The 27,430-nt window shown below is 46.9% G+C and overlaps 1 protein-coding gene across 2 annotated transcripts in view; it reads right to left on the bottom strand.

Annotated features, from left to right (window-relative positions):
• Positions 1-210: 210 nt before the first annotated feature.
• LOC140396944 (histone acetyltransferase KAT6A-like) overlaps positions 211-27,430 on the bottom strand; it is a 616,358-nt gene continuing 589,138 nt past the window's right edge. For both annotated transcript variants that reach the window (XM_072485891.1, XM_072485892.1), the window contains exons 13-17: positions 25,797-26,028; positions 24,919-25,099; positions 12,901-13,182; positions 9,392-9,692; positions 211-5,341 (exon numbers count right to left, since the gene is read on the bottom strand). In XM_072485891.1, the coding sequence (XP_072341992.1) occupies positions 2,760-5,341; positions 9,392-9,692; positions 12,901-13,182; positions 24,919-25,099; positions 25,797-26,028 (3,578 nt within the window). In that variant the 3' untranslated portion in view covers positions 211-2,759. The remainder of the gene's footprint in view (positions 5,342-9,391; positions 9,693-12,900; positions 13,183-24,918; positions 25,100-25,796; positions 26,029-27,430) is intronic.

The following is a 27,430-nucleotide window of genomic DNA, read 5'->3' as shown; positions in this document are numbered from 1 at the left end:
CCCAATGGTTTCCGTTTAACCAGGCCCAGATTGTGAGACACTTGATACTTGTTGCGAAGGAAGTGGAAGGCGTAAGAGTTAAAATGTGTACGGTAAACATTGTAAGCAGATTGCGATGAAAATTCCTGCTATTTATCCTTGTTCCAACGTGCATCCCAGACACTCTTTTGAATCAAATATTGCCGATATTCTTAAAAGACAGACATCCAAAATGGCTCAACATAATTTATTTATGTTAAAATGTACAGAGGTCTTTGAAAGTACTTGCTAGAAAGAAAAGTGATATTACATACAAGGGGGGAGAAGAGGGAGTGTGTCCTGTGCTGGCGTCTGTATGCACAAGCACAGTTGTTCCCGCCTCACTGCTTACAGTCACCATGTACAAGTACAAAGGCTACAAAAAAAAGAAAGCAATATAAACAGACATGAATATTCAGCTTTTTACATGCGCTTGGAAGCTGGAGGAGGTCTATTCACACACACGCTATAAGTCTGGAGAATTTATTTTCTTAAAATAGCTTCGATATTCTACAACAAAGATAGAAAAAACTCTAGAGATGGAATGAAATGTGAGTTCTTTAAAAGGCATCTGAGAATTACTAACAATGAGCTTCAGTTAAGATTACCCAAGTATAGCTGCTAAAAATACCTCTTAACAGAATTGAAAAATGACAAGTACCAATATTATGTAGGATAAATTCATTTTTAATATAGAAAAACATTTTCTATAATAATCCTAAAGTCAAAATGAGCCAGCTTAGCTTTTAAAAAAGGAAGCTGCCTGATTCAACAAAATCAAGAACACCAGAAACAATGACAAGGGGCAAAAAGAGAAATTGTCTTTGTGTATTTTTAATATATCTGGTGCTCCGAGCGAAAACCGCTTTTGTTTTTTTTTCTTTTCTTTTTTAAAAACATCTTCCCTTTCCCCTCCCACCCCACCCGAAATCAACAGTATTCCAACAAACACACTTGAAGGCCAGCCCAGAAGTGTGGAGTGGTTTTGATGGACATTATTCCAACAACGGGACACGCGAATGAATTAAAAACAAAACCATTGAATGCCGCTAGGTCACAAGACTCACAGGTGGCACGTGGCAACTGCAGGGTTTTTGAAGTTCGTGTCCACCCTTTTAGCCGTTTTGGGAAGGTTTTACATCACACTCTCTTTATTTTTAAAAACATATTTTATTAATTCTGCGGTGGGCAATGATACAGCGTGATTGCAGTTTGGTGAACAGCCTGCATGCCGTGGACCCGCTAAGTGCACCTTGACGCACATCCCTGGCACGGGGCAAACTGACCACCGTATCCAGGGATGCAATTCGCTCCAATGCTGTTTATCCCATCGCCTGGTGGTAGGTACAAGAACTGAGAGGAGCTGCCAATTGGCTGCCGTGGCGATATCCTTGCTGTGCACTGGGCTGTCAGAACCATTAACTTTCTCCCGCCCCCTCATACTCTTCCCCTTACCCCATTCAACATGTGCTCGTCCAGATGATTATCCTTCCTTTTTAAACTGGCAATGTCAACAGCTCTGGGATCTGATGTGGCGTGACTTATTCCCTCACACTTACCCTGCCAATATAACTCATCTCCAATTCCCCATTTCTTACGCTCAAAACCCATCTCATTTGTGCCCACTGGGAATGAGCCCAAGGGTGCCTGAACTCTGATTATTGATGGACCTTGAATAGCTGTTTAGAGGCAGCTCCTGGTCTTCCCGATGCAACATCTAAGCTCACTGTGCCACTTAGTAACTAATCTGCACTTACTGTCTAGAAAGCAATTTAACTGCCCGAGGGTATGGGGGGAAACGCAAAAGGAAAAAGAACTAAATTAGTTGTGAACATAGTCGTCTTTCTCAGCTGATAAATACCCTTACAGGGAACCAAATATACACAGTCTGACAAATCTGAATAGATTCCTCATGATTGAGAGATTTATTTAAAATAAATTGGAAATTAAATGTTGTAAAGCCTTAAATGCTTCAGGACCCTGGGCTGTCCTTCGAAAGTGCCAGAACAAATACTGTCAATTCTCATAAAAAAATAAAGGCGGGCGAGTGAAATGGCTTGCACTGACACAAGAAGCAATGTTAAAAACATAGTTATAACATACATGAAAATGCTCTTGGGCCTGCTGCATGCTGCGCGAGAGTCAAACTCAATACCAATGGGGAAAAGAAGGGTGCCCTCGGCATCAAGGTCCGAAATCCACAAGCGCACAAGCGATCCGTTTTCACCTACTGGCACGGGGATAACAGTGAGATCAATAAATTACAGCTACACCTGCAACAATATCACCAAGGCAGAGTCCGAGTTAAGTGCCTCCTGCCCTGTGCCAAGTCAATGAATGGGGACATGGACAGTCCTCACACTCAAGAGGGTCTCATATCTATGGACACTATAAAAAATGTGGACTGCACACACAAACTGAAAGATTAAAAAAATTAAAAATATAAAAAGCAGATAGTTTTTCATTTCTACACAATTCATTAAGTAAGGCTTCTTTTAATTAAAAGATTTCTTGTGCATGGTTCCTCAAACCATTTTTCTTATTGAATTCTGTTGCAGAATTTCTTTTTCCTTTTTTTTCTCTCGGGGCTGGGAAATTAAGGCCAAGGCGCTCCGAACATGGCCCTAAGCAGTTCATTAAATTCCTATGTCTACAGCAATCATTCTATTTCAAACTTCCATTATGTCTGCTGCCGTCAGTATAAACAATGGCTCTCTCTCTCATGTCTACAGGTTCTTCCCTCATCTTCTCATATAGGGGCCATTTAATGATTGCTTGGGCATGCCAGCATTCATATAACTGTGATGAGAGGGGCCTGTGTACATCATGTTGCTGTGGGGATTAGACTGCATAGGCTGCTGGCCATAGGGCTGACTTCCCATCATGCCCATTTGCATCTGCATAGGATACTGGGCCGTTTGGTTCATGTAGGCCGCATTACCATGGTAACTGCTGTTCATCATCGGCTGGCTCATCCGATAACTGTTCATAGCATTCAATGTGTTCATATTCATGGAGTTGACGTTGTAGGTGGGGGCAGGCATCAGGTTCACGCCCATGTTCATCCCTCGCTGGACTGTTAGAGCCCGCTGCGCCAGTGCAGGCGTGTTACGGCCGTAGATCTGCTGCTGGTGGGTGGCTGTTGCAGCCGGCAGTGGGGCAGACTTCGAACGGTTTGAAATGTGACCTTTGGCTGGCACCTGGCCCTGCAGCCTCTGAGTGTGAGGAATCCCAATGTTGGACGCTGGCATGTTGCACTGTAAGAGGGGTGAAGTCAGATTCATTGATGGGGACGTCAGGTTTGGAGGCGGCGTCATGGTGGCTTGTCCTTGGGGTGTCCCTGCAAGTGCGTGGGGCGTTGGAGCGAGCTGCGCTAGGCCCGTATTGGATAGAGACACACTGGTTGCATAGGAGGTCACAGCAGCAGAGTGGCTGTAAGGCATCGCATGATGGTCCATGATGGTATTGGTAAGTTGCTGAAGTCTGGCAAGGCTGAAGTTGGCTGTGGGCTGTGTGTAGCCACCAGCACCAAAGTCTCCCTGACCCATTCTCTCATAGAGGCTCATGCCACTCGTGTTGGACGACTCTGGAATCTCCATCAGGGTCATGGGGGCCGTTGTGAAGCTGTTGCTCATGCTGCATTGGGACAGTGGCTGCTGTTGCTGCTGGGGCTGTTGTTGCTGGACCTGTTGTGGCGGAGGTTGCTGCTGGGGCTGCTGCTGGGGTGGCGGTGCTTGCTGCTGCTGCTGCTGGTTGTTGCTTGGCGGCCTATCAATGGCACAACTCTGAGGTGACTTCATGTTACAGTTGCCTGTAGGAGCAACGTTGTTCTGCTGCATCATGCTACAACTGCTGCTCATACTGGTCATTTGCTGGGTCACCACACAGCTGTTTTGAGTCAGGTTGTTGGAAGACGACAGGCTGCTATACGAACAGCTGGTTTGAGACGTGTTATTGCCACATATGCTGCCTCCCATTGTAGAATCATAGCTGCTCGGGTTCTCATAATTTTCTGTTGTACTCTCAATGCTGCCCAGATCACTGAACCCACTGTCGACTACCTGTTGAGAGTGGTCGGACACTGATGGGACATCCATCATTGGGCTTGTTTCCATGTTCTGCATTGAGGGAGCTGACAGCGAGCCCTGCTCAGGACTTATTTGTGTATAGCTGCTCTCCAGAGCTGGCATGCTCGGGCTACTGACTGAACGGACTGACTGGCTGGGGTGTGACTGAACGGAGGAGATGGGGCTATTATGTTCGGACTGTTGGCAGTCCTCCACCATGGTAATCTGTGGACTTTCTTCAGCTTGGTTGTAGCTTTGCAGGTTCTGGCAGGCTTCCAAGGTCTCGGCACAGTCCTGGTAAGCACCATCATGCTCGCTATTTGTCTCTTGTGTTAAAGATTGAACAGCTTGCACTGTTTCTAGATCCAGCTCGCTATGCGATATATCCTCCTCCTCTTCCTCCTCCTCCTCCTCCTCTTCCTCTTCTTCCTTGAACTCTGGGATTAATGTCTCTTTATTATCTTGATCATCTACATGATCTTCGTCTGAAGGTGGCACAAGCTCAGAGTCCAGCGAGGTGTCATTTGCTTGTTCGCCTTCAGAGTCTGCTTCCATCACATTTTCACCCGCGATATTTTTATCCAGTGTACTTGTCTCTAAAAAAGGTTCCTGAATTGAAGACTCCTCTTTCACACTCTCTTTTACACTTTCCTCAACTTTTTTGTCTTCAGAGTCCAGGTGGCCTTCATCCTCATCGTCAGCATCATGGTCATCGTTCTGGTTGATCTCTCCCTCCTCCTCTTCCTCATGCTCGCGTTCCTCATCCGTGTGTCCTTCTTGTTCAGCCGATTCGGATTTCTCCTCATTTTCATTCTCACCTTCCTGCTCCTCAATTTTAAGTGTGGGGCTGTGAGAATCATGAGGTGTCCTCTGCACATTGCACGGCACTTCATCCTCCATCTCCTCCTCCTCGTCATCCTCCATCTCCTCCTCCTCCTCTTTTTTGTAAGCAATAGGGAGGTCCAAGATTTTCGGTTCGACAACAGAGTTCCTCCTCTCCTCATTCCGGCTTGTCCGCCCTTGCTTCAGGGCAACATTGATTGACGGGGAACTTGCATTCCCCATCGCCTCGTTTGATCGGGCGGGTTTAAATCCTGGCTTGCGCCCTGGCTTCCTCTTCCATTTGATTGTTCCACGCTTCACACCTTTTGGCCACCCTCTCTTGCGCTTCAACACCACAGGTGGAGATTTGGGTATGGAAAGCTCTTGGGACTTATCTTTCCTCACAGTGACTAAAGGTTCAAGCGTATCTTCTCCTGAAAAAAAAAAAGAAAAACACTTGTAAGGATTCAGTTTGAAGCAGATGAGAGGGAAATGAACTGAAACATAAGGGATTTGGAAGGAAAATTGAATGCTCCAGATACTGAAAATGGAACAAAATGTTGCATACTCCTGTTGCGGGTAGACCAGCCTTTTTTCAGACAATTAGTATTTTACGTCAATCATTCCCCCTGGTGTGGCGAGAATGCCTTGATGATTTTCCCACTGCTCCAAAATCAAAGTTGTGCTCCATGCCTCATACGAGATAGCCAGGAATTCAATCTATGCTTTCCCGGCCAATAACATTCAATGTACCATTTGTCTTCCTCAAATTGGGGAACAATTGGAAAGAAGCCTGGCATGTTTCACCATCTGCTTACAAAGGCAGCACTGACAAACATTTCCAACACACACATTGCCACATCAGCCATGTCTCCGAAGAACCTCTTCTGTCCATCCAAAGCTCATTGTTCTGCCTCAAAATTTCCTGCACCTGCGTTGGAACAGATGGCCAAAACAAACATTTTGGATGGAGCAGAGTGATATTCCAATGTATTATAGCCTGCAGACAGGATGGCTCGGGCCTCCGTCATTCTGCAGAAAGTGATTTACGGTATGGTCAGTTTCTGACCTTCCTGCATGTTTCGTCAGTGGGAAGCAGAGACCCCATGGTGTTACAGTAATGCACCCCGATTGACTGGTCATACTGGACAGGGTCAGAGTGTACTGCCTCGGAGTAAAAATACTATTATGTAGGGAATGCTGCAGTGCACAATGAACCCCTGTATTAAACAAGAGGACAACCATCAGAACATGTTGGTCAGATGTTGATCGAGGGGTAAATTATTTGCGAGGACAGCAGCAATAACTCCACTGGACGCAACAGATCCCATAGCATTATGGGATCTTTTACGTCCCTCCGAGGGGGCAGACAGGGCCTCAGTTTTAATGTGTCGACCGTTTGATGGCACCTTCAACAATGCAGAGCTCTCTACAGTGCTGCATCGGAGTGTCCGCCTCAGCTTTTGTGCTCTCGTCCTGGAGTGGGGCTTGAACCTGGAATCCTGTGATTCAGAGGCATGAGAGCCACCTCCTGAGCCACGGCTGAAGGTTCAAATAAGATACAGATTTGGAACGATGATTGGAATTGAAGAGTACATTTGAATTATGCTCCACACACACTGAAGGACACTGTGGGAGACAAGAGGAAAAATCATTAATTATTTAACAGGGGTTGGACTGCCACCATCAATGATACTTGAATTACCTTGAAGCTGGACATGGATGAATTCCTCATCTATTCTAACCAGAATATTCCATCTCCGAAATTAAACAGGATCTTCTCTTTGAAAGATTCTTCAGAGGGCACGAATAATCAACCAGATATATAATATATAGGACTGGAGCTGTGTGTAGTTCAGACCACGTAAGTTGTCACGTTTATTTACCTCAAAAGTTATGAAACGGTGAGCTTTTGTGATAATCCAGGTGGTTTGGTCATTTTGGCCTGAAGCAAGCCTATAATTACTGGATTTATTGAATTTAATTTCACAACCTATCATTGGATTTGGATTCTTCGCTCATTTGCTGGTCCAGTCCCTCAATGGCTACCATGTTCGCTCAAATCTCGATAAACCATAGGCATTCAACTCTCCCACTCATTTCAAGAGTCTGCGTAATGCATAGGCACAAAGCCACATATATAACCTCAACATGGTGTTCCAAAGGGTGCGTACGTCAAACTGCCATCTCCAACGACAGATTCCGACAAACCTCTCAAAAGCCAGTGCAGTTCTGTACTTCCATTCAACACCGTTCTAATATTAGCCCTGTGGAATGTGATCTCAGTGCCCTGCATGACCTTGACTTTGCTGCAACAATTTGAGTCAGGCTCCTTGTCCAGTCATGATTGCGTTTGAAGAATTTTAACCTCAGAATAATGCTATTTGTAGCACAGATTTATTGCATGCACTGTGTTCTTTCAAAACTGGTAGGACAGGGAAATGCAAAGCTGTCCGTCTCCTGCTTCGTTCCACTCAGGTAATGAGTGTGTGTTCAGGCGCCAAAACATATGTGAGGCCTAAATTAGTTTGAATGATGATTGTTTGTGCTTGTACATTTGCGATAATAGGTTTATTGTACCTTGTGAATACAGAGTGTTTTTAATGTTCCCTCAGAAGCAGCCTTGTTGCTGAACAGGCGCAACTTTAAGAGAAGGACTGTGTGAAGAACGGGCAAACGGGCAGTCTAACATTGCAGCCTGTCATCTTAACAGCTTCGAAATAAAGCTCTACGTTTTGATTGAACCTCCAAGGCCTGCAGACTCAATCTGGACTCCACCACAGTCACCTTCTACTGCCACTAAGTGCCACAATGTTGTTTGTAACTACCAGCAGCTTTCTGTCAATAACCCAGGGTCAAAGCAACGACTGCTGACCAGGATTGCATGTATTCTTGGCTTACATGTTGCTAATATTTTGTTGAGTGCGCTGTGCAGTGAGGCTTGGATTGTGAATGATCCCGGGGACAGATTGTAATGTGTGTCACTCACGCACGTACTTGTCCATTATGTCATGTTTCAGTCAGAGTTCCATGTCTATGTCTATGATTCCTCAACCCGTGACCATATTACACATGGGTTCTGGAAACCCTTGTGACTACAAACAGACGAACCTTAACTTGTCCTCCCAAAGGTGTGTCCACATAATCACATCTACCCCGATAGTCTGCGCACAATGGTCTGCAGTGAATACCAGCACGGGAAGCTCGCAAGTCAACTCTTTCCTTGGCTGAGATCAGTTAATTCAGCACAAACTGGGACTCAGGAACACACACCACGGAGATTAGGAATATGGATTTCCCCGTAACCTTTTCATCAGGGAATGATGTTTAGCACAGCAGTGTGAGGATGGGAAAATGCAGCTGGAAATGATAATAAAAAGGCCTCTTTTCTCAACGGGGTCACCTGGAATGCGAAGGGGGAGCCATTTAACTGCCCCGCTCAATCATTGTTCATCTTGTGAGGTTATCCTGGTTAGCACAGAGATAATCCCATTCTTCTTTCACACCATTAAACACACTTACATGACAGCGACTCAAGATGGGCACAGTGACTGAGGCCCGAACTCACAATAACCACACCACCTTGAACAACCTGCTCTGGGCTCAATCAATCAAGTTAGTCAGACACGATTTATCTTTAACAACTTGGTGTTGACACTCTTCCATACGCGGTCTCACTTTTTCCCTCGCAACTGCTTACACTGAGTATTTCGGGGGGTCAATTTAAGATTACTTTATAATCTTTATTTGTGACCTCTCGTTGGTTCCAATATCAACTTTTCAATTCATTGCTCTACTTTCCTTCCGCAAACATTCAATCCCTCCACCACCGACGCACAGCGGCAGCCGTGTGTACCATCTACAAGATGCACTGCAGCAACTCACCGAGGCTCCTCAGGCAACATTCCAAACCCGCGACCACCACCATCTCAAAGGACACGGGCAGCAGATACCTGGGAACCCCACCACCTGGAGGTTCCCCTCCAAGTCACTCACCACCCCGACTTGGAAATATATCGGCCGTTCCTTCACTGTCGCTGGGGCAAAATCCTGGAACTCCCTCCCTAACTGCACTGTGCCTACATCTCAAGGACTGCAGCGGCTCAAGATGGCGGCTCACCCCCACCTTCTCACGGGGAAACTAGGGATGGGGAATAAATGCTGGTGTAGCCAGTGACGCCCCTGATACCATAAATTAAGAAAATAAACAGAATCTTGCTCCTCGCATTTATTGTAAATCTTCTACCATTCAGGGAGGCCTTTTCAGCTTCATCTTTTTCCTTCAGAGAAACGTTATCTTCCTTGAATGCCTTCTGCTGCTCAGTGAGGACTTAACTCTGGAATCACCTTTGCCAATCTACTTGTCCTCGGTGCCTCCTTTGATCACTAAAATTAGGTGTTCCCCAGTTGAGCATATTATGCTTACTGTTTTTACTCAAATGATACTATGAACACTGAAATTATTTAATTCAATAGTCAAATACCTTTCACTGCATCAGCATCGCCATTTTCATCCGTAGCCTTTCTCTGGCAGGAAGAGCGTTTTCGTACAACACCACCAGATGTCAGACTTCTGAATATGCGTCCACCTCTGTGTTCCTTCTCGTTTCTGTCATCCTCTTCCAATTCAAAAGTTGGTTCCAGGTGAGGCATTGGTCTCTCTGCGTCAGAATCATCAAAGGGTTCATCGAGCACCTCGGTCGTCTCCGAGATAGTCTCCGTCACAACACTGCTGTTGTGCTGTTTGCGCTTTCGCCCACGTTTTTTCCGGTGAATTACCACTCTCTAGGGAAAAAGGGACAACATTATGAATTTCAAAAATAGCAGGTCTGCATTGATACAAGCGCAGTTAAAATCGCCGTTATTTATGGGGGGGGGGGGGGGGGTGCGACCGATTTCGAGCCTAATACTTCTCAAATTAACTGTTTCTTGAAGGCAGTGTGTGTCCCAGCTGTTAGTGCTGCAAGTGAACAATCTCAGTTTATCACCCTGCTGGATGAACGTAGCTGACAGGAAGAAACTCTGAGTCACAGCTTCAATCAAACAGAAAAAACATTATTGAATGTTATCTAAAGGTGAGATGCTAACTTTGCAAAAATATTTTCCAGGCTGTCTGTCGAGTTAAAATGTATAATGTGCTATCAAGGGTTGAGAGGGTTAATGTTGATCGAGGAGTTGGTTGCCTTTGCAACATTGCGAATGGAGGGTAAACGTTGAGCAGTTCGCCAGATACTGTACCAACTTGTGGGAGACACTGCCACCTAGTGAAATTGCTACAAACGCACTTGTGTATCCATATATGTTATATGACAAAAGTTGGAAGAGGCAAACAGTTTGACAGATCAGGTTTGAAAGCAGGTTCTGGATGGCAACAGCAGGATGGGTGGACAATTTCAACAAATTCAGAGAGAAAACTTCAATTGGATACGGCAAGAACATCAGATTTCTTGCTTCTTCAGAAACAGAGCAAAATGAAGTTCCGATGAGATGCTATCGGCTTAAAATGCCAACAGCTTTTCTCTTCCCAGATGCTGGTGGACCAGAGTGTTTCCGGCACTTCCTGTTTTTATTTCAGATTCCCGGCATCCACAGCATTTAGCTCTTGTTTTTGAAGGAACCCATCGAGAATGAAGAAAGGGCAATCTCACTGGCAATGGCAAGCACATCTACTACAAAATACACAGAAAATTAGTGACCAGCCACAGAAAATGGCAACAGCAATGGTAACATCTTAAGGGAAAAGTATGATGCTTGGCGTTGCCTCATGTTGGTGATCTACATTGGCTATATTTCAGTATATTCACTTCACTCTCTGGAACTAGCAGCTCTGTCAGATGTGTACGGAGAAAGGTTAAAATTGGAAAAAAAAACACAAATCCTTTCATGCCTCTCTGGCTTTACAAAAATACTGGTTCAAATAATTTTCTTTCAGCTGAAGTAATGCAAAATAAAAAGGGCAGAAAGGATTAAACGGTGGCTGTCCGCAGTGATCAGCATTTATCCAGTGATAAATTTGCGCCATCAGGGTTTCTTTGGGGTGAAATGCTTGTTGCACTTCACGTGCAGAGATTGTAACCTATTTTCACTACCAGCGAGGACAAAAGCTCACTGGAGGCGAGATGTCTCTGCTAATTCTTGACATCATTCGACGAAGCCAAGGCCGGGAAGGCCATTTGGCTTGTTGAACGTCACCCCTCATACGTCCAGTAGCTCCTCTGAGAGAGCGTCCTGCTACTGGAGCACCATCATTAGTGTTGTTCGGGTTTGTGGCTTTCCTAATCCAGGTGGCAGACATTGCCAAATATTCACCCCTTTTCCGCAAAAAGCTTCTTCTTGACTATTTCTTTCCAAACTATTTCTCAGTGGTCTAATTTTATAATAATAATCTTTATTAGTGTCACAAGTAGGCTTACATTAACACTACAATGAAGTTACTGTGAAAATCCCCTCGTTGCCACACTCTGGCGCCTGTTCGGGTACACCGAGGGAGAATTCAGAATGTCCAATTCACCCAACAGCACGTCTTTCGGGACTTGCGGGAGGAAACCGGAGCACCTGGAGGAAACACACGCAGACACGGGGAGAACGTGCAGACTCCGCACAGGCAGTGACCCAAGCTGGGAATGGAACCCGTGTCCCTGGCGCTGTGAAGCAATGGTGCTAACCACTGGGTTACTGTGCCGCTCTTATTTCCGTTGGATGCTGCAGAACCAATGGTAACAGTTATTGCAACACAATTTAATCCCACCCTACCTCCTTGTTCACAGGCCCTGCATTGGAATAAAATTAGATAGAATGAGAATTTTATTTTAAAATGATTTTCTGGCCCAAGGAAATGTACCTGGGTTTGGCACGGTGTTATCAGGTCACTAACAAGTGGTTTGCCTGGCTGTCGTTTCCCACAGTACAAGCTGAAGTGGTGTGACAGAAACGGTATGTGGAGGCTGGCTCACTTTTGGCTACTCTGAAGCACAGCAGACATGTTGAATCACAAATTGGCACAGTCCTGAAAACACAGACATTCTTTGGGATGGGGTGTGTGGAAGAGGAGCTGGAGTAAAAGAGAGAAGGGTATTGAGTGGGGTATGGGGCAGGGGTGCGGGTGGAGCTGGCGGGGGTTTTTGCACTAAACCTCATTATTTAAACATTACTCCTCTTGAACCTGTAATATTGTAATCTTGCAAACAGTAAAATGATCAAAATTAGTTCCACACTGAAACCTGCACACAGAGGGAATAGATTCACTGCAGAACCATTTAATTTCAAAATGGCCTTAATTTACACTCGACATGACTGAATAAAAATATCAGTATTTATCATCTCCACCCGAACTTGAGAACAAAGGGAAATATTTGAACATGTAAACGAAAATGTTTATTTTCAGGTTCCACGTTCTCTCCTCCCATTAATTGTAGATGATGCACGATAAAGACATTTAATGGGTGAGATACATGATGGAACACAGGGTCGTGTTTGTCGTATCTTGCAGAGCAAATTTGCAAAGCCGAAAGACGAGTGGGAGACAGATCTAACATCGAGGTATTGAGCGAGCGGTATTTATGGGTCAAAATGAGGCCACTCTGCCCATTTCCCATTGGGCAATTCAAAACTAATCCCCTTGCTCTTTCCCAGAAATGTCCACCTTCCTGTGCTCCGAGTTTCAATTTTCTCTTTAAAGATACCATAGTCTGCGCTCTGCCTCAAACACTGCATTTGGAGATTCCCACACTCCAGCAATGCGCAGTGTAAATACATTTCTCCTCACTCCAAACGACAGTTAGAACTTGATGATCCCTCATCACGGACTCTAAAACCCGTGGATGTGGTCTATCCACGTCATGATTCATTCCCCTCTGCAGCCAGGAAAGAAATCATAACAAACCGTGTGCGTCTTCCAAAGGTGTTGCCTCGGCCCTTGCACTGTTTTAGTTATTGGCCACAAAGGAGGTACATTTGGCTAGGAGAAAGACAAAAGCAACTTTCCACATCTTACCTTCCTCTTCAGTCCACGCAGAGCTGGTTTTGTCAGTACGGGTGGAGAGCTCGGTCTCGTGTCATCACCTTCTTCATCCTCATAGTCTTCCTCCTCCTCTTCTTCCTCACTGCTCTCACTGAAATGCTTCCTCTTGCTCTCACCATTCGGAATCAGAGCTTCCACAGAGCCGTCCTGTCGGGTTTTGCAAGTTGTTGCGCATGCTGTTATTTGCCTGCCGTTCTGCAATGGTAGGTAACCATTCGGCTCCTTCTTATCCCATAACTCACCGGTATTTTCAGTCTGTTTCAAATAAATGACATTGAAGAAATGAATGGTGAATCATCTCCTATCCAGGACTCCTCTTACAAAGTTGACATTGAAGTATAAATTCAAGACCTACCTTTTTGTGCAGTGTGACAACAGCGCCGTCTGTAATTTTCAGACAGGAATGGTGCTTCAGAGAGAAGAACACCAGAAACCGTAGCCTCCCGTCTGCGACTCAAATGTCGCGAGGTACCACACCCTGGAGCAACAGATTGGTCACCGGGTGTGTGTGCTGTGTGCCTGGCTGAAAGTTCACAATTGTGCCTAACTGACATCCCTCTATTTCCTCTGTAACCCTTGGTCGAGTGTGTCCCGTTCAAAACAACAAAGAACAAAGAAATGTACAGCACAGGAACAGGCCCTTCGGCCCTCCAAGCCCGTGCCGACCATGCTGCCCGACTAAACTACAATCTTCTACACTTCCTGGGTCCGTATCCTTCTATTCCCATCCTATTCATATATTTGTCAAGATGCCCCTTAAATGTCCCTATCGTCCCTGCTTCCACTACCTCCTCCGGTAGCGAGTTCCAGGCACCCACTACCCTCTGCGTAAAAAACTTGCCTCGTACATCTACTCTAAACCTTGCCCCTCTCACCTTAAACCTATGCCCCCTAGTAATTGACCCCTCTGCCCTGGGGAAAAGCCTCTGACTATCCACTCTGTCTATGCCCCTCATAATTTTGTATACCTCTATCAGGTCTCCCCTCAACCTCCTTCGTTCCAGTGAGAACAAACCGAGTATATTCAACCGCTCCTCATAGCTAATGCCCTCCATACCAGGCAACATTCTGGTAAATCTCTTCTGCACCCTCTCTAAAGCCTCCACATCCTTCTGGTAGTGTGGCGACCAGAATTGAACACTATACTCCAAGTGTGGCCTAACTAAGGTTCTATACAGCTGCAACATGACTTGCCAATTCTTATACTCAATGCCCCGGCCAATGAAGGCAAGCATGCCGTATGCCTTCTTGACTACCTTCTCCACCTGTGTTGCCCCTTTCAATGACCTGTGGACCTGTACTCCTAGATCTCTTTGACTTTCAATACTCTTGAGGGTTCTACCGTTCACTGTATATTCCCTACCTGCATTAGACCTTCCAAAATGCATTACCTCACATTTGTCCGGATTAAACTCCATCTGCCATCTCTCCGCCCAAGTCTCCAGACAATCTAAATCCTGCTGTATCCTCCGACAGTCCTCATCGCTATCCGCAATTCCACCAACCTTTGTGTCGTCTGCAAACTTACTAATCAGACCAGTTACATTTTCCTCCAAATCATTTATATATACTACAAAGAGCAAAGGTCCCAGCACTGATCCCTGTGGAACACCACTGGTCACAGCCCTCCAATTAGAAAAGCATCCCTCCATTGCTACTCTCTGCCTTCTATGGCCTAGCCAGTTCTGTATCCACCTTGCCAGCTCACCCCTGATCCCGTGTGACTTCACCTTCTGTAATAGTCTACCATGAGGGACCTTGTCAAAGGCCTTACTGAAGTCCATATAGACAACATCTACTGCCCTACCTGCATCAATCATCTTAGTGACCTCCTCGAAAAACTCTATCAAGTTAGTGAGACACGACCTCCCCTTCACAAAACCGTGCTGCCTCTCACTAATACGTCCATTTGCTTCCAAATGGGAGTAGATCCTGTCTCGAAGAATTTTCTCCAGTAATTTCCCTACCACTGAAGTAAGGCTCACCGGCCTGTAGTTCCCGGGATTATCCTTGCTACCCTTCTTAAACAGAGGAACAACATTGGCTATTCTCCAGTCCTCCGGGACATCCCCTGAAGACAGCGAGGATCCAAAGATTTCTGTCAAGGCCTCAGCAATTTCCTCTCCAGCCTCCTTCAGTATTCTGGGGTAGATCCCATCAGGCCCTGGGGACTTATCTACCTTAATATTTTTTAAGACACCCAACACCTCGTCTTTTTGGATCACAATGTGACCCAGGCTATCTACACCCCCTTCTCCAGACTCAACATCTACCAATTCCTTCTCTTTGGTGAATACTGAGGCAAAGTATTCATTTAGTACCTCGCCCATTTCCTCTGGCTCCACACATAGATTCCCTTGCCTATCCTTCAGTGGGCCAACCCTTTCCCTGGCTACACTCTTGCTTTTTATGTACGTGTAAAAAGCCTTGGGATTTTCCTTAACCCTATTTGCCAATGACTTTTCGTGACCCCTTCTAGCCCTCCTGACTCCTTGCTTAAGTTCCTTCCTACTTTCCTTATATTTCACGCAGGCTTCGTCTGTTCCCAGCCTTTTAGCCCTGACAAATGCCTCCTTTTTCTTTTTGACGAGGCCTACAATATCACTCGTCATCCAAGGTTCCCGAAAATTGCCGTATTTATCTTTCTTCCTCACAGGAACATGCCGGTCTTGTATTCCTTTCAACTCCCACATGTCAGATGCTGATTTGCCCTCAAACATCCGCCCCCAATCTATGTTCTTCAGTTCCCGCCTAATATTGTTATAATTAGCCTTCCCCCAATTTAGCACATTCATCCTCGGACTACTCTTATCCTTGTCCACCAGTACTTTAAAACTTACTGAATTGTGGTCACTGTTACCGAAATGCTCCCCTACTGAAACATCTACCACCTGGCCGGGCTCATTCCCCAATACCAGGTCCAGTACCGCCCCTTCCCTAGTTGGACTGTCTACATATTGTTTTAAGAAGCCCTCCTGGATGCTCCTTACAAACTCCGCCCCGTCTAAGCCCCTGGCATTAAGTGAGTCCCAGTCAATATTGGGGAGGTTGAAGTCTCCCATCACCACAACCCTGTTGTTTTTACTCTTTTCCAAAATCTGTCTACCTATCTGCTCCTCTATCTCCCGCTGGCTGTTGGGAGGCCTGTAGTATACCCCCAACATTGTGACTGCACCCTTCTTATTCCTGATCTCTACCCATATAGCCTCACTGCCCTCTGAGGTGTCCTCTCGCAGTACAGCTGTGATATTCTCCCGAACAAGTAGCGCAACTCCACCTCCCCTTTTACATCCCCCTCTATCCCGCCTGAAACATCTAAATCCTGGAACGTTTAGCTGCCAATCCTGCCCTTCCCTCAACCAGGTCTCTGTAATGGCAACAACATCATAGTTCCAAGTGCTAATCCAAGCTCTAAGTTCATCTGCCTTACCCGTAATTCTCCTTGCATTAAAACATATGCACTTCAGGCCACCAGACCCGCTGGGTTCAGCAACTTCTCCCTGTCTGCTCTGCCTCAGAGCCACACTGTCCCTATTCCCTAGTTCTCCCTCAATGCTCTCACCTTCTGAACTATTGCTCCCGTGCCCACCCCCCTGCCATACTAGTTTAAACCCTCCCGTGTGACACTAGCAAACCTCGCGGCCAGGATATTTATGCCTCTCCGGTTTAGATGCAACCCTTCCTTCTTATACAGGTCACACCTGCCCCGGAAGAGCTCCCAGTGGTCCAGATAATGGAAACCCTCCCTCCTACACCAGCTGTTTAGCCACGTGTTTAGCTGCTCTACCTTCCTATTTCTAGCCTCACTGGCACGTGGCACAGGGAGTAATCCCGAGATTACAACCCTCGAGGTCCTGTCTTTTAACTTTCTGCCTAGCTCCCTGAACTCCTGCTGCAGGACCTCATGCCCCTTCCTGCCTATGTCGTTAGTACCAATATGTACAACGACCTCTGCCTGTTTGCCCTCCCCCTTCAGGATGCCCTCTACCCGTTCGGAGACATCCTGGACCCTGGCACCAGGGAGGCAACATACCATCCTGGAGTCTCTTTCACGTCCACAGAAGTGCCTATCTGTGCCCCTGACTATAGAGTCCCCTATTACTATTGCTCTTCTGCGCTTTGACCCTCCCTTCTGAACATCAGAGCCAGCCGTGGTGCCACTGCTCTGGCTGCTGCTGTTTTCCCCTGATAGGCTATCCCCCCCGACAGTATCCAAAGGGGTATATCTGTTCGAGAGGGGGACAACCACAGGGGATTCCTGCACTGACTGCCTGCCCTTTCTGGTGGTCACCCATTTCTCTGCCTGCACCTTGGGTGTGACCACATTTACATAACTGCGATCTATGATGCTTTCCGCCACCTGCATGCTCCTAAGTGCATCCAATTGCTGCTCCAACCGAACCATGCGGTCTGTGAGGAGCTCCCAACAGATAGGAAATTGGTACAGGAACTAGTACAGGAGCTCTCAACTCTCAACAGATAGGAAATTGATGGGAATGATAGAGGAATCTTATCTTTTGAATCCCAGTTAACTGAAGCCCAAGACATCTGATCGTGTTTATATATTTTTGAATTAATTTATTTATTTTTTTCTTTTATTTATTTATTCCTTTTTAAAAAATATAAATTTAGAGTATCCAATTCATTTTTTTCCAATTAAGGGGCAATTTAGCGTGGCCAATCCTCCTACCCTGCACGTCTTTGGGTTGTGGGGGTGAGACCCAGGCAGACACGGGGAGAATGTGCAAACTGTACACGGACAGTGACCCAGAGCCGGGATCGAACCTGGGACCTCGGCGCCGTGAGGCAACAGGGCTAACCCACTGCGCCACCGTGCTGCCCTATCTGATCGTGTTATATCTGTTGCCTATCAATTAAGAATTCCAACAGAGAAACTGTTAAGATTTTCTATGACAGGAAATCAGATGTGCGCCTTCAGTTTTCTTTTTGAAAGATGTCAGAGAAACATGTGTTGAACCCTATCACTAGTTGATTTATGGCCTTGGTACTCATTCCATCACAGTTTTTAAAAACAATATTGATGAGAAAACCATCATTTTTCTCAGTCCTTATTCATCATTGGTGAGGGAACTTGCTGTTCACCCAGGACTCAGTGCCTCATTGTTATCACCACACTGTTATCACATTGTACTTCCAGCAAGTTACTACGCAGAAAATTGTTAACTGAAGTGTGCAGGTAAAATTCCAACTGCTCGACAATCTGGTCTTATTATCCAACTGCTTCCACCTGCAGACAACATTCCATAGTCCAGAAAATCAATGAGATGGATAACCATCAAACTAACTACTCAGATTGGTTTGATGATAGATCTTCTCTTTGTTATTTCAAGAGATTGTGAAGGAATCAGTATTGATGCCATTTACTAATTAGCAGCAGCAGTGACCTCGGAAAGAAAACTGCTTTTGTACAAAGCTGGTCTCCTGGAACAGAATTGTTTCTCTGCTGTGACTGGTCAATTGATAGCGTTTGTGTTTGATGCCTGGATGATGTTTTGGGCTTCAATTAACTGAGATTCAAAAAGCGGGACTAATCTATCTTTCCCATCAATTTCCATCATTGCCCAGCAGCAGGTCAGGACCAGAGGAAAGGTGAGCCAGTCAGGCACACTTGCCAACCTCCTTTCAGCCAGTTACACAGTGGCCAACCTTTGGCTCTCGGACTGTGATGGGCAACCTCGGCTAGTGAGTTGGCCGCATGAGTTGCCCTCCCTCATTTCAGGGGGCCGCAAGTTGAAATCAGGCTTGCACACTAGCCATGACCACACGACCAATATATCTGATACCTGCCGAATATTTCATAATGAGTTATAGAAAATGTTTAATCATTTACATCTTAATAGAACTCTCATCAACTTCAATCGGTAAAAGCAAAAGAAATATTTACACTTTGGAAGCAGAGGCAATGCACGGTTCTCACGGTCAATGTTGTGCGCAATCATCACCCACCTGCCCTTCCTTAGTTTCTCCATCGCTTCAGCGATACGGGTCGGAAAAAATCAGACAGAAATCAGCGGAAGGTGGCATCTCAGCACATGGGCAAATTTTCTCAATTTGACATTGTAACATTGCTATATGCAAGAGTGAGATTATTAGCAGCTCTCTGGACTGGAGGTTGATTCACTGCATGATCGTGCAATAAAAAGCATTTATGCTGTTATGTTCCCAACTTTGTGGTAAATTTAACGAGCAATTAATGTGCCAATAAAGCAGAGGAGACTCCAAGGTCGTGATTTTACTGATGTAAACAAATGGCACATCAGACTAAAGAGACCAGCAATGTTCAGATATGTCTCTTCATCCCTGAATTTAGTGACTGATTTGCACATTAATACAGCATTCGTTGCTCACTCGCCATTATTTATCCAGCAATGATGGAGGAGCCCAGCACATCTGTGCAAAAGGCCAGGCTAAAGCAAGAATCTTCAGCCAGAAGTGCCGAGTGGATGATTCATCTCGGTCTCGCCCGGAGATCCCCTAGCATCACAGATGTCAGTCTTCAGCCAATTTGATTCACCCCACGTGATATCAAGAAATGACGGAAAGCACTGGATACTGCAAAGGCGATAGGTTCTGACAATACTCAGGCAACAGTATTGAAGATTCATGCTCCAGATATTGCAGCCCCCAAAGCCAGAATTTTCCAGCACAGCTACGACACTGGCATCAACCCAGCAAAGTGGAAATTGCCCGGATGTGTCCTGTACACAAAAAGCAGGATAAATCCAACCCAGCCAATGACCACCCCAGCAGGCTACCCTCAATCATCAGTGAAGTGGTGGAAGGGGTCATTAACAGCGCTGTCAAGCGACACTTACTCAGCAATAACCTGCTCACGGACGCTCAGTTTGGGTTGTGCCAGGGTCACTCAGCTTCTGACCTCATGACAGCCTTGGTTCAAACATGGACAGAAGAGCTGAACTCCAGAGGTGAGGTGAGAGTGACGGCCCTGGACATCAAGAGTGTGGCATCAAGGAGCCCGAGAGTAACTGGAGTCAATGGGAATCGGGGGGGAAACTCTCTGCTGGTTGGAGGCATACCTCGTCAAAAGGAAGATGGTTGTGGTTTCTTGAAGTTCAGTCATCTCAATCCCGGCACATCACTGCGGGAATTCCTCAGGGTCGTGTCCTAGGCCCAACCATCTTCAGCTGCTTCATCAATGACCATCAGAGGTGGGGATGTTCGCTGATGACTGCACAATGTTCAGCACCATTCGCGACTCCTCAGATACTGAAGCAGTCCCTGTCCCAATGCAGCAAGACCTGGACAATATCCAGGCTTGAGCTGACAAGTGGCAAAGAACATTTGCGCCATACAAGTGCCAGGCAATAACCATCTCCAATAATAAGGGAGAATCAAACATTGCCCTATGACATTCAATGTCATTCCCATCACTGAATTCCCCACTATCAATATCCTGGGGATTATTCTTTTTTTAAAATAAATGTTTGATTAAAGTTTTCCAATGAGCGTTTTTACAAAACAAAAATAGAAATACAGATAGTAATAAAAAATAACAATAAGCATATCCCAAAGCTTTGTGAAACTACTTACACAACAGAATTTAAAAAAAAAACAGAACAAGGTGGGTTTTGTCTCCATGCCCAACTCACATACCGCCGGGAGAATCCCATCAAGGACCCTCTCAAGGCGAACTTTATTCGCTCCAGGCTGAGGAACCCCGCCATATCGCTAACCCAGGTCTCCACGCTCGGGGGTTTCGAGTCCCTCCACATTAACAGAATCCGTCTCCGGGCTACCAGGGAGGCAAAGGCCAGTACCTCGGCCTCTTTCGCTTCCTGCACTCCCGGATCCTCCGTCACCCCAAATATCGTTACTGCTGGACTCGCCTTCACCCGAGTGTCCAAAATCCTAGACATCACCCTCGCAAACCCCTGCCAGAATTCCTTAAGCGCCGGGCACGCCCAAAACATATGGGCATGGTTCGCCGGACTCCCTGCACATCTCGGGCACCTGTCCTTCACCCCAAAAAACTTACTCATTCTTGCCGCTGTTATATGCGCCCGATGCACCACCTTAAACTGGATTAAACTGAGCCTGGCACATGATGCGGACGAATTCACCCTGCCCAGGGCGTCGGCTCACAGGCCCTCATCCAGCTCCTCCTCCCACTTGCCCTTCAACTCCCCCACTGAGGCTTCCTCTACCTCCTGCAGCTCCTGATATATGTCCGACACCTTCCCCTCCCCTACCCAGATGCCAGGCACCACCCTATCCTGGATCATACGTGGGGGCAGCAGCGGAAATGTCCCCACCTGTTTTCTAAGAAAGTCCCGAACCTGGAGGTACCTGAACGCATTCCCCGGGGGGAGGCCGAACCTCTCCTCCAGAGCCTGCATGCTGGGGAAAGCCCTGTCTATAAACAGGTCCCCCATCCTCCTAATACCTGCCCTATACCAGCCTTGGTACCCCCCATTCAGCCTACCCGGAGCAAATCTGTGGTTATTCCGTATCGGGGTCCACACCGAGGCCCCCTCCTCTCCCCTGTGTCTCCTCCACTGCCCCCAGATCCTCAGTGTCGCCGTCACCACCGGACTAGTGGTGTATCGCGCCGGCGAGAACGGCAGCGGAGCCGTAACAAGTGCCCCTAGACTGGTGCCTCTACACAACGCCGCCTCCAACCGCCCCCACCTCCATCATCCATTTCCTAATCATGGCCACATTGGCCGCCCAGTAATAACTGCAGAAGTTCGGCAGAGCCAGTCCCCTCCCCCCGGCTACGCTCCAAGAATACCCTTTTGACTCGCCCACACAAATCCCGTCACAATCCTACTCACCCGCTTAAAGGAGGACTTGGGGATGAAAATGGGGAGGCACTGAAATACGAAGAGGAACCTGGGGAGAACCGTCATCTTCACAGTCTGCACCCGTCCCGCCAGGGAAAGCGGGAGCATATCCCACCTTTTAAACTCTCCCTCCATCTGCTCCACGAGCCGGGTTAAGTTGAGCCTGTACAGGGCATCCCAGTTCCTGGCCACTTGTATCCCCAAGTACCGAAAGCTCCTCTCCACTATCCTGAGCGGGAGCTCCCTCAGTCTCTCCTCCTGGCCCCTACCATGGACCACGAACAGCTCACCCTTCCCCACGTTCAACTTCTACCCCGTGAACCTCCCGAAGTCCCCCAGGATACGCATGACCTCCCCCATCCCCTCTAACGGGTCCGAAATATACAACAGCAGGTCATCCGCGTAGAGGGAGACCCGGTGCTCCTCCCCTCCGCGCACCAACCCCCTCCAATCCCCCAAAGTCCTGAGCGCAATGGCCAACGGCTCAATTGCCAGGGGAAACAGCAACGGGGACAGGGGACACCCCTGTCTTGTCCCCCGATGCAGCCTGAAATACTCCGACCTTAGCCGGTTCGTGGACACACTCGCTACAGGGGCCTGATACAGCAGCGTGACCCACCCTATAAATCCCTCCCCAAATCCAAACCTGCCTAGCGCCTCCCACAGATACTCCCACTCCACCCTGTCAAAGGCCTTCTCCGCGTCCATTGCAGCCACCACCTCCACCCACCCCACCCCACTCCGAGGGCACCATGATAATATTCAGGAGCCTCCTCACATTCGCGTTCAGCTGCCTGCCCTTAACAAAACCCGTCTGGTCCTCCCCAATCACTCCCGGGACACAGTCCTCTATTCTGGTGGCCAGAATCTTTGCCAACAGCTTGGCATCCACATTCAGGAGCAATATCGGCCTGTAGGACCCACACTGAAGCGGATCCTTCTTCTTCAGGGTAAGCGATATCAATGCCTGCGACATTGTCGGAGGGAGGATCCCTTTCTCCTTTGCCTCATTGAAGGTTCTCATCAGGAGCGGGCTCAGCAGCTCCCAGAACTTCTTATAAAATTCTACGGGGATGCCGTCCGGGCCCGGGGCCTTGCCCGTCTGCATGCCTGCCAGCCCCCTGACTACCTCCTCCAACCCAATCGGGGCCCCCAGTCCCTGCACCCGCTCTGCTTCCACCCTTGGGAACCTCAACTGGTCCATGAACCGCCTCATCCCTTCCCCCTCTCCGGGGGGTTCCGACTTGTATAACCCTGGGGATTATTCTTGACCAGAAACTGAACGGAACCCAGTCATATTCAGACTTTGGCTACCAGAACAGGTCTGGGGCTCGGAATTCTGTGGCAAGTAACTCAGCTCCTGACTCCCTAAAGCCTGCCTGGATGAGTGCAGCTCCAACAACACTCCTGAAGCTCGACACTATCCAAGGGTAGCAAATACCTGGGAACCTGGAAGTTCCCCTCCAAGTCACTCACCATCGTTCTTCCTTCACTGTCGCTGGGTCAAAATCCTGGAGCTCTCTCCCTCACAGCACTGTGGGTGCACCTTCACCACACAGGCTGCAGCGGTTCGAGAAGGCAGCTCACCACCACCTTCTCAAGAGCATTTCGGTTTGGGCAACAAATGCAGCGAAACCCACACTTCGCAAAAATGAATTTAAAAAGATCTATCCCACTGTGTTTGGAGCAGATAATCTTTGGATGGATAAATTAATCACGATGCGATTTCAATCGCAATTCACCAGGTTGATCCTTGGAAAAGTAACCATTAACATTAGCAGTTAAAAGTGATTCCAAGTTAGATTTCTTCACTCTTCTTTAAGGGTGGGGGGGCACGCACATTGTCTCCAGTGGCCAAAGATTCAAATCAATTCAATGGTCAAAAGGGAGATAGCTGCTTATTTGTGAAGTAAGGGTTCTAGTGGATATGGAGAAAAGGCAGGGAGCTGGGGTTCAGAAACACTGCACACACCGAGCACCTGGCAAAGCAGACACAAGAGTCTGAACTTTCTGGTTTCTGTTTAAGGGTTGCAAAGTAAATTTGGTGCCCAAGCTCAGATCAGTCACTTTTTGATGATCTTTTAAAGCTGAGTAAATGTGTGAAAGGCACACTAAGTATGGCCAAGAGAAGCAGAACTGCATCACATTTTGGTGTGCACCAAAGGCAGTTTGCTTTATTCTGCTTGGCGAAGGAGGCTGAAAATGCAACAAATATCCACCAGTACCTGTTGAGAGAGAAAGCGCACACACCTCCTGAAACATCAACAGTTTCATTCTGCATAGACACTTCCAAACTTGCTGCATTCCACACCCAACTTTGTGGATGTTTAATGAGCAATTAATGCGCAAATAAAGTCGCGATTTTACTTGTGTGCAATAAATGGCATACTGGAGTAAATGGGCCAGCAAGCTCTGGAGATGTGCAACTCTCTTTATCACTGAAGTTAGTGGCTGATTTACACATTCCCACCAGCATTTGTTGCTCACTCTCCGTGTGTCAATTTCTGATTTTCAGTGCCTGCGGTATTCTGCTTTTTTGGTCAAGTGGATATTTAACTTATGCTACAAGTCAAAAAACTTATTCCATCCAGATTTGATGCATGGACCCGACAGTGTGCTTCTGCTGCCCCCTGCTGACAAACCCGTGCAGCTACACTGCCAACAAATGACAAGACATACTTGGTTTAGATTCAGAGCAAGTTATTAAGACTATCACTGCTCTGTGATTCTCAGTGCAATACCAGATCATGAACAAACACAATGGGCAACAGAGACTAGAATCAAACCGCTACACAGATTTATTCTCCGGTCCAGGTAAGACCATTCAAGCTCAGATAGTGCAGGTGGTAATGCATTTGATGTATTGGCAGTCCAATTCTAACACACCTCCGCGAACCTTCAACTCACGATGGAGATGTGGCAAATTCTGCACTGTGATGACTTTAAGTCAACTTACACGATCCAGATTCAGACTAATACAATTTTTGAACATTTACATAAAAACATTGTACCTTTTACCCCCTTTGCTCATTGAGTTGTATTTTTCAACTGATTCAGAGGGCATAACGTCTGATGTCGCACTAAAGAGAGAAATCCAGGAAACCTTTTTTTTTTTTTAAAAAGTGCCGGATAAGAAGACTGATTTGTTGTTTGAACAGGCAGTTACCTTTAATACTGGAGTCTCATCTTCCTCATCTTCATCCTCCTCTTCCTCAGAGACAACAGTGTTTGAAAAGATCAGAGGCGTCCAGCGTAAACTGTCAGCGTCGACTTCAATTAGCCGTGGGTTCGCTTGAAGCTTTGCCATATGTTCCTGAATCAGTTTCTCTCGACGAATAACCAGAAACCTGAATGAGAATAACCTTTATTAGTGTCACAAGTAGGCTTACATTAACGCCGCAATGAAGTTACTGTGAAAAGCCCCTCGTCGCCACACTCCGGCGCCTGTTCGGGTACACCGAGGGAGAATTCAGAATGTCGAAATTACCTTACAGCATGTTTTTCGGGACTTGTGGGAGGAAACCGGAGCACCCGGAGGAAATCCACGCAGACACGGGGGAGAACGTGCAGACTCCGCACAGACAGTGACCCAAGCCGGAATCGAACTTGGGACCCTGGAGCTGTGAGGCAACAGTGCTAACCACTGTGCCACCGCGCCGCCCATGTTTGCAACAATATTCAAACACATTCGTCATTAAAAGGATCAGGTAAAACAGAGGCAATGAAATGTCAAAGCAGCGCTAAGAACCACAGCAGTGTGAGTGTGGATCTGTGACTGTGCTCTCGGGTATTGCTATTTAAACAAACATAAATTCCTTTATGATTTAAAAAAATTAACTAAAAGCCATTGTTTATTTGTATTCACTTGTTTCTGATTAGTTAAGATACCTTTCTGAGTGAAGGCAGAAAATGAGCGCACTAATTGCACTAACATTTATTTGCTTTTTGTTATTTTTGCAGCTGAGGGAGAGGACTATATCGAGGTATTCTTTACTCTTTGTGAAAAACAGCGCAGTGAAGAAAACAAATTGAATGGCCACATACCGGTCATTGCGTAACTGTAACATCTTGAGATGCTGCAGTATTGTGGTGATATCCTGGGGACAGATCCCTGTCAGCTTGCTCAGTTTCTTGATGCTGAGTTGCTTGTCATGACATTGGTGAAGGCACTCCAAGATCACACACTTCCAGTAGGCCATGTACGAGATACGGCCCAGGTCAGACAGTGGCTTCTCTGGGGATCCAGCCTGGCCTTCCCGCTTTGATAGTAAATAACCTACCCGGAGAAAATGTTTTGCATGTCAGTTTTCAAACCATACGGCATTATCTCGAACAAGAGCAGAGGAAATACACCAAAGTCAGGATACAAAGTGTATCTTGTGGTTCAACAACGTTTTATCGATATTTTTGCACCAAGCAATAAACAGGGGGAAGTGCTCTCCCGCCTTACAGGTACTGAACATAGGGATAAACTAATTGGTTATCTGAAGAGGCAAAGTAGCCTTTCCTGATTCTGACTTCAGTTAAACAATGCTCGCGACTGTGACCAATGCAGTGCCAAGGAGATGTGGGGTGAAATGCAGGTGAGGAAAGAAAGCAACAAAAAGAACCTGAACACATCCAGGTGGCAGGGGTGAGTTCGCCAATGCTGCAGCGTTTGTTCACAGCTAATGAGCGTATGGCATTGGCAGGAGTTTGGTGAAACACTTGTCCAGCAAAGTGCAGTGCATGGATCTCAATCGGGAAGATAAGTAAAATGACAGGTCTGAGCAGGACTATCTGAATGAGCATATCCTTAGCAATAGCCAAGGAGGAGGTTCAAGGAGAGTATTTGCTTTTAATCGAAGACTTTTTCAGAGGGGTGAGCAGAAACAGTGCAGTAATGGAAAAAGGTGATATGGATGGGGAATAAGTGGGGGAAAAGGGGGAGACAGAGAGAAGGAACACCAAAGAATCGAGCTGGGGATGAGGTGGAGGAATTAAGAGATAATTAAAGGGATGGAGGTGGAGTGAGAAAAAAGCAAAAGGTTCAAATCTGAGGAATTTGAATTGTGAAGCTAGTCTCCGTAATGGTGACCAAAACAACCACCATAAATTGTTGTAAAAGCCCACCTGTGGCCGAGCAAGCCCACTCAAGTTCAAGGGCCATTAAGGACGGACCGCAAATGCTGCCAGCAACGTCCGCATGCCATAAAAGAATCTTACAAAGTGGAGAGGTCCAGTCAGCTTCAGGTGTAAGTCTGCAGGTTGATTCACCGCTTCCAGCAGGATGTAGGAGTGAAACGACTGAAACAAGTATTTTCCTGATCTTTTCCAACTTGGTGGTCTTTGTGGAAATGGTCTGCTCCCAATTAGTGACAAAGACACTGGGTGGACACCTCCGGTCCCTGGCGCCGAAATCGCATTCGGCGATCGGCCGGAGAATCGCCTTTGTGACCAAATAGGGGGCGGCGCTGCTTTTGCGATGCTCTGCCCCCTCCAAAGCGGCATCCTCGGAGAGTTTGGCGCGTGCAGTACCGACGGCCTCAGGACGTCGCCGGAGGCCCGGCACCCCCCCACCCCCCCCCCCCCCCCGATGTTCCGCACCCAACCGGCCAAGTTCCCAACGGTGTGGGTTTCTCATCCGTCGGGAACGCGGCGTGACAGCTGCGGGCTCAGTCCAGCGGCGCCGCAGTTGG

The sequence above is a fragment of the Scyliorhinus torazame genome, chromosome 20 (genome assembly GCF_047496885.1).
Source record: "Scyliorhinus torazame isolate Kashiwa2021f chromosome 20, sScyTor2.1, whole genome shotgun sequence".
NCBI lineage: Eukaryota > Metazoa > Chordata > Chondrichthyes > Carcharhiniformes > Scyliorhinidae > Scyliorhinus > Scyliorhinus torazame.
Note: the sequence above shows the minus strand (reverse complement) of the source record. Positions and strands in the feature narration are given on the sequence as shown.